We start from the raw sequence: 12,941 nt of genomic DNA, 5'->3' as shown, positions 1-12,941 counted from the left end.
TGTCTCTCATGAATAAATAAATAAAATCTTTAAAAAAAAATAAAATAAAAATAAAAAAAGAGAGAGAGAGAGAAGTCCTTTTAAAGTCCCACTTAAACTGCTGATTCCTACTGTATCAACTTCTTACTGTAAGACAAAGTAGTAATTAAATGTGCCTATAATACACCCCTTATTTGCCATGTATTGGAAATATGGCACTCCAGCTTGGTTAAAAAAAAAAATTTCCAAACTGTGTTCCATATTTAGGCTACCCGCTTTTACCTGACTTATATATTGAATTTCCACTAAAAATGTCTAAGGAGAGAATTTTAGACTTAGACATTTCCAAAAAGGTTTACCCCTCCCCACAAAACAGAACTTATTTGGTCCAAATAAATATTTTAATTATTATCAACTAAAGTTTTATATTTCTGGGTAACACTACATTCCACAAACGTTGAACCAATTAAAGTGCTGCTGATAAATTCCTGAAGAATGATGTGGCTTGGTTCCTGTGAACAGTGTCCACAATCTACTGTGCACATGGATGATTCATACCCTAAAGCAGACCATGCTCAGCAGGGCCGCCCTGTCACCACCGTGGCCTGTGTCCGTGTATTTATCTGACATTGTCAGATAAGAGTTATAATTAAGGTTTCAAAATAATGAAGCATGAATTATTTACAATCAAGATTATTTGTAATGCATGCAATGAAATATAAACTGTATTAGATTAGAACAAATTAAATTAGAATTTGGGAACAGAGATAAGTACTGAAAATAAGGCAACCTTATATAATTTTCTTCTAAAAACAAAAAAGTTCCTTATAATAATCAATAAAGGAAAACAAACCTCCACATTCCTAAGTCAATTTCAAATATTATTATTTGATCCTTATAGCAAACTTATAAAGTACACAAGGTAAAATTATCATTTTACAGATTAGGAAACTGAGGCTCGGGCGCCTGGGTGGCTCAGCTGGTTAAGCGACTGCCTTCGGCTCGGGTCATGATCCTGGAGTCCTGAGATCAAGTCCCACATCAGGCTCCCGGCTCAGCAGGGAGCCTGCTTCTCCCTCTGACCCTCTCCCCTCTCATGCTGTTTCTCTCTCTTGCTCTCAAATAATAAAATCTTTAAAAAAAAAAAAAAAAAGAAACTGAGGCTTACCCAAGTTACACAGTCAACTTGCCCTGAAACACTTGGTTAGTGAGGTGTTGACACTCTGTTGAATTGTGTCCTCTCACAAAAATCCCCAGGACCTATGAATGTGACCGTATTTGGAAACAGTGTCTATGAAAATGTAATGAAGTTAAGATGAAGTCATTAAAAGGGCTCTAATACAATGACTGGTGTCTTTATAAGAGAGAAATGCCACATGAAGACAGACACAGGAAGACGCTAGAAGTGCTAGAGCTGCAAACCAAAAAATGACTGGGGCTACCGCTTTCCCTCTGTGGAAGAAGAAAGGTAGGATCTTCCTCCAGAGGATTTGGAGGAGCATGGCCCTGGGACCCTGTTTTCAGCCATCAAGTTTGTGGTATACACTGTTAGGGGCAGCCCCATGACATGAACAGTAGACTGTAATGCAGATCTGTTGACTCCAAGGCAGGTGCTTTTGTTTCCCCTCTAAAATCTGCTATCCCAATTAATTTCAACTCAGCTAAAATTTATGGCTATATTTAACATACAGGTAAAAGTTAAAGTGGTAAGAGAGAAATAATTTTTTTAAAGGGACTTCTCTAGTAAATATTAAGACAGTCAGTACACCCCTGTATTTTCTATTCACACAGTGCTGTATATGGTCACTGATGTTCATCACAGAGGTAGAACTTTACAGTCATTCAAGATTTTAAGAATATGTTCTGGTTTTTTTTAAGACAAGAAATTAGATCTCTACCTTTTAGAAAGAATGTTCTTAGCAAAAACCCAGTAAAAAGGCCTTACTCTATAGATTGTCTTATTATTAATTGTCAGCACATGGGACTCAAGTTTTTGTTTTGACTGATTCAGGTATGCCCCAGGGACTACAGAACCACTCTCACCTATGGTATTAAATCCCCAATTCCCAAAGTAAACTTCCTGACGATCTCTTCTAGGAGGCAAGGATAAATGAGCATAATGCACTGCTGACAAGGCAAAAGGCCTTCTTAACAGAAATCCAGCTGGGCAGATCAGCTGACAGAAGAGGCACTGCCAACACCCACAATTAACACACCAGGAAGTTAAAAAAAAAAAAGAAAAGAAAAGAAAAGAAAGAAAAAGAGAAAAGAATAAGAAACTAAGCCTAATAGCAAAAAGAGCCACTAGTTCTGACACACAAGAAAGTCATTAAAAAGGCAATTTTTTTAAGACTTGAATTATTCCTATATCCAACAGTGTCCCTATTTAGAAGGGTAAAAGGCACTCACAACAAGCCATTGTTTCCTTTCAGACACTTAACTGATGTCAGACTTACTTAAAACTGGCCGTTACAAACAAAACACAGCAGCCATTTTGTGTCTTTAGCCATATCCTCCATAAATAAAACTGGCAACCCTCCACTAAAACAAAACGAAACAAAAACCAATACCAATCAAGAAACCAACAAAACTTTTAATAGCCTATTTTAAAAATTAAATACCCTTACGTTAACACTCTGGTTTTTATATTGCTTTTGGGAAAATAGACTGGTATGGGATCAGAGTAAGTTTCTCATATAAGGAAGTGATAAGAATGTGACTAACATAACACCCACTCCCCCCAAGATCTTCAACAACATCTAAATTGCCTGATAAACATCCACTAAAAGAATATTACTGCACATCATAGTGACTTCAAAAGAAAACTGAAACTAACTAGATTAACAGTCTTCATGCTTTTAACAGAAAAGTTGCATAATGCAATGCAGAATGAGTTTAATAAACTATTGGTCAGCAATGGACATTTCAATGTATACACCAATAAGAACCAGTAAGATTTATATAAAACACTATTAAGAGAAGGAGTAAGAGTCCTCATTCTCTTCAAGTTAATAAACAAACACACTCATAAAAAGCCATCAGTGAGGAAAACTGGGAGGAAGCATGAAAAGAGGGGAAAAAAAAATCACTAACCACAGGGATCTAGTATTTTCCATGTAGTCAAACATCTAGGAAGATACAATAATGCGGAACATATTTTTTTGCTTAAAAGCTACAATACTGGGCATGAAACAGAAGAACATAATCCCCATATTTTTGAGCAACTAACAATTACATAAAAATACCTAAAAATTACAGAATAAGCCAGGACAAAAAATGAGGGGAGAGCAGGGTGAGTGTAGAGGAAGGCATAATTTCAATACTACAGTGTAGTCTATTAAATTAAAGACAATATCGTAAAGAACAGAGTAGTCTAGTCTGAGCTAAGAGCCATCTGGAAGGTATTAGCTAATACTAATGCAGCACTTAGAGTAACCTAGATATAATGTAGGACACAGAACACAATTGTTTAGAATGCCTCACTAAATGGCAGTAAGATAAACATATCTGGTAGGGCTGAGATACTCTCAAAAATATTAATTTAAAGTAAGTGAGCAAGAGACCAGAAAATACAAGTTATGCCCTGGGTGAGTAAAAGGTCCCCAAAAGCACTTTAAGGATCAGGGAAAGATTTTTGGCAATAGGTGTAGAACTGGGATTTGATTAAAAGATTTTATTTTGATGGGATTTCATTTTACATTTAAATTACTGTTTACTTTACCATGTTCTCTCTGTCCTCAAGGAATTTTGAATCCAAATGAAAAAAGGGAGGAAAATAATGAGAGAACTAAAAGGTAATTCATTAAGAAAAATTATTCTGGTTACAACTAGCATTTTTTTTTTAAAGATTTGACAGAGAGAGAGACAGCGAGAGAGGGAACACAAGCAGGGGGAGTGAGAGAGGGAGAAGCAGGCTTCCCTGCAGAGCATGCGGCTGATCCCAAGACCCTGAGATCATGACCTGGGCCGAAGGCAGATGCTTAACGACTGAGCCACCCAGGCGCCCCTACAACTAGCATTTGAATGGGCAAAAATTAATCCAAGGGACTGGCTCAGAACCATTAAAAATTAAAGCATGAAAAAAATCTCACCTAATTCAAAGATAAACAGCTTAGGGGCACCTGGGTGGCTCAGTCATTAAGCATCTGCATTCAGCTCAGCTCATGATCCCAGGGTCCTGGGATGGAGCCCGCATCAGGCTCCCTGCTCTGTGGGAAGCCTGCCTCTCCCTCTCCCATTCCCCCTGCTTGTGGTTCCCTCTCTCCCTGTGTCTCTGTCAAATAAATAAATAAAATCTTAAAAAAAAAAGATAAACAGCATAATTTTTAATGTTTAAAAATATTCAATCATGAAATTAAAGGTATCTTCATTTCTTAGGTGACTGTCATCTGATATTTTAGCTTACAGTAACTATTAGCTAACAAATTAAACCAATTTTAAATATGGCTATAAATTATTACACAATGGTTATTAAGTAAGTAAGAAGAGAGATCAATGAAGAACAAGTAAGTTACATAATAGAAAAGGTTAGTTTTCAACCAGATTCCCTTGTTTGACAATGTTCTTGTTTGACAATGTTCAAAACTATTACGAGTCAGGCACTGTTCTAGGAACCAGGGACACAGAAGTAAACAAACACACAGAAGCCTGCCTCTACGAGGCTTATAATTCACTTCAGGAGTCTCTTGCAGGACTGGATGGATAGATGGATAGACTGACAGGACAAAGAGATGTCAGGTAATATAATAACTTCTATAAAGAAAAATAATGCAGGATAAGGAAAAGAACTTCAGATCTCAGAAGTACTGGAAAGGGATGAGAGAGGACTAAAGAATAAGTAAAGAATGAGCACTGGGTAAGGTATGTAAGTGTTGAATCACTATATTGTACACCTGAAACTAATATAACACTGTATGTTAACTAACTGGAATTAAAATAAAACCTTAAAAAAACTAAAAACATTATCAAAGGAAAAAAAAAGAACAAAGAATAAATCTACTTTATGACAGATGAAGGCTTTCTGGCACAGACAAGCAGCAAAACACTGGATACCTACTGAGAATTGTAAAGGCATGGGAATTGAAGAACCTAATAATGTTCTGTTTACTCACTATTACTCTTACAAATATGCACACTTTTGTGAGGTAGCTGTTAAGAAAGAAGGAAAGCTAAGGGGATGGCTTTTATGTTCAGTTGTATTTAGATTCACTTCCTTAGATTTCTAAATATGGAGATAAGATGCTAAAAATACTGCCCATAGAAGATTATTCCAGTATTTACAGAATGGATTAAATTAGAAAGGTAAGAAACACAGGGAGACTGTTGTAAAATAAGCATGAGATAAAGGGTTCCAATCTGGGTGAAGGCTGTAGAAAGCAAGAAGGATGGATCTAATGACAGCAGAGAAACAATTAATGGGGCTTTGTGATAAACAGTTGGAGAACAAAGGGGAAAAGGAATGAAAAGTAACATTAAAAGATTTGAGATCCTGGGGCGCCTGGCTGGCTCAGCTGGTTAAGCATCAGACTCGATTTCGGCTTAGGTCATGATCTCAGGGTCATGAGAGTCTCACCATGGGAGTCTGCTTGAAATTCTCTGCCCCTTCCCCTGCTTGTGCTTTCTCTCCCTGAAATAAATAAATACAATCTTTAAAAAAAAAAAAATCTGAGAGTCTGATTTTCAATTGCTTGAAACTGACTGAAGCTTTTCTGAGCCACTTCACTGCCACCTGATTTTCTCTTTTCCTAGTTATCCATTTGCTTCCTTCATGTGCTCTCTTCAATCTATATTTAGAGTTAAGGACTAACATCAAATTTTATTTCTTAACTTGAAACTTATTACTCTAATGTTCTCATTCTCTTCTCTTCTGGCATAATTTCATTAGGAAAAGGTATTTCTGTCACTGTCTCTTTTCATGCCCATGGAAATTCTTGTACTTTTTTGGTGTTTCAGTGAGTTATGTGGATTTTTAGAAGGCAACAGGATATAAAACCTAGAATAAGAGCAGATGCTAGGGGGCTGCTACTTTTTATAAAGGCAGATTTTTACTACAAATTTTTAAACCATGTTTTTTTCTTTTTAAAGCAAAATTCATATAAAATGTTTGAGTAAGGTTAAAAGCATTCCCAAAACTACAGATGTTCTTCACATCTACAGAAATTATATTCTGAAATGTGTAAATGTAGTTTATAATCCATCAAGAAACCCAAAGATTTGCAGAGTGGTTCACTGCTGCCCAAAAGGAAGACAGTGCTAGTATAGTAGGCATATGGGCCCAATCCCATTAGTAGAGAGGCAAAGTGTTACAAATGAGCATTGGACCAGAAACCAGGGATTCCTGGGCATAAGTTGCATTTCAGCACTTACTTAGTTGAAGAACCTTTCCAAGTCTCAGCTTTCTCAATCTATAAAATGGGATGGTGACAGTAGGCCCATCTACCTTAAAAATTATTTTGAGAAGAAGGTGAGATAATAAGTGCTTGGAAAATGTCAGGTTGAGGTATCCAAGCTTAAGGTTATAATGTATTCTGCTTATGAGACAGGAACCTGCAAGACAAGACCCAGACTGGGGACATAGGGTCAGCCACACATGGGGGAAAAACTTACTGTAATCAGCAGTTCCTGGTAAATTTATAGCACTGGATTAAGGCTTTTTCTCTTAAATACATTTAAGGTGCTAGTCACTTAGTCTATACAGAAAAAAAAATTTAAATAAATGATAGGGGTGCGTGGGTGGCTCAGTTGGTTAAGCATCCGACTCTTGATTTCAACCCAGGTCATGATCTCAGGGTTATAAAATCAAGCCCCGCATCAGGCTTCACACTCAGTGGGAAGTCTGCTTCTCTCCCTCTGCTCCCTCCCCACTCGCATGTGCTCTAAAATAAATAAATCTTTAAAAAAATAAATGATATATATCTGACTTAAAAATATAAGCAACAAAGAAAAAAACTGAAAGAAAAAATAAAGGACATGAGGAAGACATACAATCTCAAGAAAACATCTACACCAATAGGGAAAGCATCAACATTTTAAGATTATAAAATCTAGTATATTTCTTTAGCAAAGCCAGTATTTAGAACTACTAGTGGTAAAGAAGACAAACTATATATATACATATATATATATGTATCTCCATAATCCATTTTATAAAACCAAATACATACAAAATAACAGACTTATAAAAAAGTTATGGCTGCATCAATTACTCTCATTTCCAGCTATCTTCATTGTAAATACTTTGACTAAGGAACAGGAAGAAAGGTTACTTTAACATGAACAAAAAGGGGGGAAAAAGTGGCATCTGGGCAAATATATGAATTACAAGGAACATGGATTTTACCTTTTAATCAGAACTAAATTCACTATCCACTCCAAGTTACTGGTACTCCCTGAGATGCCAATTTATGAGTTAAATACTCAAAAAGACTAAAAAACAAAAGGATTGATTGCCAATGGTTCATGAGTCTATGAAATACATAGACTAGATTCAAACTGGACCAATACAAACTAATATTGGTAGTTTAACACTGTAGGCACTGGCAAGTGTAAATACTACATGTATTCCAGTGGGAAAGGAATAACAAGCCCATTACCAAATGCTCACACCAATGTTTTCAAGTATTAAACACATGAAAATAACCAATCAGTTGGCATCAGAAGCAGTGTTAAGAAAGGAGTACTTTAACAAATGTGCATAATTATTTCTAAGTGTCACACAACAGGAGCAGGGCCACAAAGAATGAGAAGCCATTCTATCACTTCCTGAGTGTCTCATCCACTAGTATGCCACGAGTAACAAAGAAGTTGCACATATCTTCTAACCATAGTGGGGAAAAGCTTTTTTTTTTAAATCCAGATTCCCCTAATGCTAACAATAATGGGATGAAAAAGTATTACTATTTGGGGTGAAATTTCAGGAACCGGGAGAGGGTCTTAGAAACATTTGAAGAGCAAAGTCTCGCCTTTAAAGAAATTAGGTCAGCATGGCGTTTCAAGGATTTTTTGCCTTCCCACCCTCCCACCCCGCCCCACTAATTTGTTTTTAAATACAATACTCAGTGGCAGGAAGTTATCTAACGAAAAAATAACATTCACAACTTTTTGTAGACTTGCCATGTTTCACAAATATCCCAAGGGCAACACCTTTGTTGTAGCACCATTCAAGCCAAAACACTAGAGAGTTCAAGGTTTCTAGGGCTCACAAAGGAGAGCAAGCCAGAATCATGAATAGAAAATAGGTTCCTTAACCTCAGAAAAACCATCCTCTGCACTGACCAACTACAAGTTGTCAAGAATTTTCCATTCTAAATGTTTGTAATCTGCTTGTCCGTTCCTTCCAAATAATCAATATTCTTAAAAGCTCTTTTAGATGATAAAGATAGGAAGCAAATAACATCCACCGTGAAGGGGAAAAACATAATTTGTTTCTTAAGTTGTATAAAAGGAATTTTTAGTATTCTATCCTTCTCACATCAAGCACATTAAGAATTACATGTGGCACGTTAGTACCTGTGCTCCTGATACAGAACCAAAGGGGTTTGGTGGTCTCATGACAGGCTGGCTGTATATTAAGGTTGGTTGTGTCATTACAGGTACACTTCCCATTTGAGGAGGCTAAAAAAATAGAAAAATATTAATTTAGTTAATGTCGACTAACATCTTCCTTAAGTAGTAAAAAAGAAGGATGAAAGGAATGGAATGTACTAGTACTTTTACTTTAACTCAAAGAAAAAATTCTTTTGAATACAAATAAGACTGACAGCTATAAATTCTTAAGAGTTTTTTTTAAGTCTTAAATGTGTACACTTTTAAGGTTTGTGGGAAAAAAAAGAAAAGCTTAAATTTAAGCAAAATTTAAACCTTTCTACAGTATGGCAGACAAAATAATTTTAACCAATCCAAAATTATCAAATTTGCAATTCTGAAATTGCAAACATAGGAAAACTTCAAACTGTAAAATGGCTAAGATATTTCAAAGTAAACTGTCTTTATCAGTTCTTATGCCATATGCAAGTGATCCGAAGTGAATACAGTTGATTCTTTGAAGAGGTTTACACTCTATGGTTCTTTCCTTTTATTTCATCTATTGTTAGGGAGAACCAAGAAGAGGCTTAAATAACACATGAAGAGATTAGTTCATTCTTGAGTAACTGAAAATAGAATCTCAACCAACCATTTCTCTGTTTAAAAACTACTACTCCATGGTATAAAATTAACACAAATAAGTAACCAAACAGAACATACACACCACTACATTATTTTGGTTAAAATGCCGTACTCTAAAATCTTACCTTCCTACAGGTTCCACCTTTCAGTTCAACTCCAAGCTACTTCCTAAGATACTAAAGCAGCAGCACAGTAGCAACCCCACGGGATGTGACGTTGCCTCCTACCAGCAACAGTTCTTCCAACACATACAGGGGGCTGAAGCCATTCCCTCCATTTCTTATCTAAGTGGGTCTACATATTAAGACAGCTGGGAGAGTAAGGGCAGCGTAGACTGTGGACTGTGGGCAGCTTAAAGGTAAAACAACTATTTCTGCATGGTAGCAATCACTGTCTTAGGAAAGTTTCTCTGGCCTGTACTAGACTAAATTTACCCTTACACAATTTGAGAAATGTTAATTCCTCCCTTCCCCTACAGTATTAAGGTTATAAGACTTCAATGGTGTTAATGTAAGGTAACACAAATAAAGGGTTGGAGTTAACACGGATGTTTAAATGAGTTTGTAATGAAGTATAAAATACTTAGCGAAGTTATGAGGGGAAAAATAAGCCAAGTAATACTGTGAACATTCATAAATGATATCTGCTGTATAATGACTATTCTAGAAATATTTATGAAACCAATGCTATGATACAAGGTTCTATGTTAGGCACTAAAGGTATGTGTGTCACCAAGTTCTTTTTTTAGTTAAGTCTGTAAAAAGTCATGTTAAATATGAATCAATCTATTTTCAAAAAGTTGTGTCTGGAAAAGTACTTACGATTCCATATCCTATCATGCCTGTGGGTGTAGTAGCAGGATAGGCCATTACAGGGGGTGCCTGACATGGTGGAGAAAAAAATAAACAAGGATGTATAACTCATGTTATGTCAATTGAATTCAAGGAATCAATAGCTGTAGTTCCACTAAAAAGAATTGCTAAGACAGCTGTGATTAAATGTGACACTTATGATCATTAATAAATCTGTGTCAACTAATGCTCAATGAAAGAGTGTCTCGAAATTAGCAGAAAAGCAGAATTAGAAAATACCATTTAAACTTAGATACAACAGTGATCTAAAATTACAATGTGCTTTTTATAGCTTTAAAGATCTTCAGATTTAAAAAAAATACTGAAAATTCTAAAATTTAAAGTCTATCACTATCATAAAAAATGTTTACCCAGGGGTACCTGGGTGGCTCAGGCAGTTAAGCGTCTGCCTTTGGCTCAGGTCATGATCCCAGGGTTCTGGGATGGAGCACAGAGCCAGGCTCCCTGCTCAGCGAGGAGCCTGCTTCTCCTTCTCCTCCCTGCTCATGCTCTCTCTCGCTGTCTCCCTCTAAAATAAATAAATAAAATCTTAAAAAAAAAAAAAAAAGTTTACCCAGAAGTAGTATTAGTGAATGTTTTCCTACGTGCTTCAGTATTTTGAGAAAGAAAAAAAAAATTAAAGATCCCAAATCAATTAATAATCTGATCTTCCAAAAAATTATTCTAAGGACCTCAATTCACTTTTTTTCAAAGAACCCCAAAGATTTCAAAACACTACTGGAGTATGACTATTTTTATGATGCACACAGTTCTTATACAGAGTACATATATTAGCATTTCTTCTAATTTACTCTGTAAATTATTTAAACTATCTTCTGCAAAGCACCAATTTGGAGGGGCAAGAAATTCTTAAATCTACTTATGCTTTAATTCTTAAAAGAGCCACCTAGCCCTAAGATGTTTAAAGTTCCCCTCCACCTTCTACCCTACACCTCATGCTCTGTAAATACACAATCTGAGCACAAAATCATTTTAGATACATTTGCTGTCTTAACAACATTCCCTGTGTGTGTGTGTTATAATGAAAACTGAAACTGAATACAGGAGAAAGACCAATAACACTGCTGAAACATAAAAAATAACTGAAATTATATGGCAATTTGAACATATGCATGGAGAAGTTAAATGAAGCATAACTAAAGTGAATAGTTAAAAGTTTAGTATTTGAGTGAGCATGTAGGACTTATTGGTCTCTCCCTACTTAAAAACCGAGAGCTGCAAGAGCAGTAGACAAACTGCCAAGTACAGCAGAAGCCTGTAAGATTTCATGCAATTGTTATTTTCAACATTACCACAATCAACATTTCCCTTCATTCAGAAATCATCAAGTGCATAGTGGCAGCACAGATACACACAAAGACACCCAGCCATCTGGCAGCAAATGGCAGAATATTAAGCAAGAAAAAAAAAATCTGTCTTTCCCATGCCACCATCAGAATCAATTCTGCAACACATCCATGAAATCAGTAGATGCTAGAAAGAATTTTTGGCACATTGAAAATCTGAATGTGAAAACAAGTAATAGCTGGAAGGTTATGAGATTCTGCTACAGCAGTGGTTAATAGCATGCCAATTTATTGCAAAAAGGCTAGTTTTTGGTCACTTACGTATTGTGGAAAATGCATGCCATTCTGTTTTTCCCAGGGAGAACAATTACATAATGCAATAACACTGGATTAGAACAAGTACTTACACAACAGAAAATACAGAGAGAGCATTTTAGTTCACATGTACATTCAGTAACTACCTAAAATCCCTTGTATTTCCGATATCTAATGGAAGAACACCTATACTAAAACACTATCAAGGTTGACAAGGGAAATTTAGTCTCTGGCATAATCCCCTTACATATCTAATAGTTTATTACACGTATCATAAAACATAAAATCTATCAGTAGTGTCAACACTGCAAAATTCAGTGCATCCCATATAAAGAGAGTTGCATTGTACGTCTACCATTCAGAAAAAAAGCAAGCAGTAATTAAAAGAATTTGTAGCATAACATCATCATATATATTAATGAAATATCAATGAATTTTTTAACTTAAAAAAGTTCAAAAACCTTGACAGTGTTTATGGATTAATAAAAAGGTTAGAAATGTAAAGAAACGTCATAAGCAGCAGTCTATCTAAGTAGTGAATCACATCACCAGCCCTATATGTTAGTCATTAAAAAGAAACTATGAAATACATACATACAAATATTTTAACAAAATTCTTAAGAGATAACACACATTGACAGAGTACCATAAATATCATCAACTTACATACAAATTCTAAATGGTTAAATGCCTATTATATTCTGGTCGTCAATCTTAAGTCAAGTGCTATCTACAAACTTCTAATATTTCAAATAGGTTAATACCAATTTAATACAAAATAGAAAATATTCACTGTATTTTCATATCAGCATTTGGATTTATAACAGTCTTCATGTATTATCAGTGTATAATTCACACCTGAGGCTATAAAAATCCACTAACCTAACCTCTTGTCATCCCCTGGTCAGTGAGGTATGTGACAGTGCAGAGAAACACTGGATTCAGATCAGAGGGAATGGATTTCAACTAAAATCTGCTTTCTAGATGCTTTATACTTACAAAAGAAAAACTGCATAACTTTATTCTTGTAATTGGAATGCTATCAATTCAAACTTCCCCAAGAATGCACTGTTAACAGACTCAAGATAGTAAGGGTATGTGTAAAAAAACCTAACAAGCTAATTAAATGCAAGGATTTATTATTAGTAATGGCAGTGAACTCTATCAATGAAAAACTGTTGCCTTAAAAAGGTGGTTAAGGGCACCTGGGTGGCTCAGTCGGTTAAGCGGCTGCCTTCAGCTCAGGTCATGATCCCAGGGTCCTGAGATCGAGTCCCGCATCGGGCTCCCTGCTTGGTGGGAAGCCTGCTTCTCCCTCTCCCTC

General features: G+C 35.8%; 1 protein-coding gene across 21 annotated transcripts in view; it reads right to left on the bottom strand.

Annotated features, from left to right (window-relative positions):
• PICALM (phosphatidylinositol binding clathrin assembly protein) overlaps positions 1 to 12,941 on the bottom strand; it is a 102,787-nt gene that overhangs the window by 8,487 nt on the left and 81,359 nt on the right. For 12 of the 21 annotated variants that reach the window (XM_035722867.1, XM_027579383.2, XM_027579382.2 and 9 more), the window contains 3 exons: positions 11,624 to 11,647; positions 9,966 to 10,025; positions 8,488 to 8,592 (listed from right to left, as the gene is read on the bottom strand). In XM_035722867.1, the coding sequence (XP_035578760.1) occupies positions 8,488 to 8,592; positions 9,966 to 10,025; positions 11,624 to 11,647 (189 nt within the window). The remainder of the gene's footprint in view (positions 1 to 8,487; positions 8,593 to 9,965; positions 10,026 to 11,623; positions 11,648 to 12,941) is intronic. The other 9 variants (XM_027579385.2, XM_027579390.2, XM_027579397.2 and 6 more) reach the window with 1 other exon arrangement.

Source organism: Zalophus californianus, chromosome 11 (genome assembly GCF_009762305.2).
Source record: "Zalophus californianus isolate mZalCal1 chromosome 11, mZalCal1.pri.v2, whole genome shotgun sequence".
In the NCBI taxonomy this organism is placed as follows: domain Eukaryota; kingdom Metazoa; phylum Chordata; class Mammalia; order Carnivora; family Otariidae; genus Zalophus; species Zalophus californianus.
This window is presented reverse-complemented; position numbering and strand designations above follow the sequence as displayed.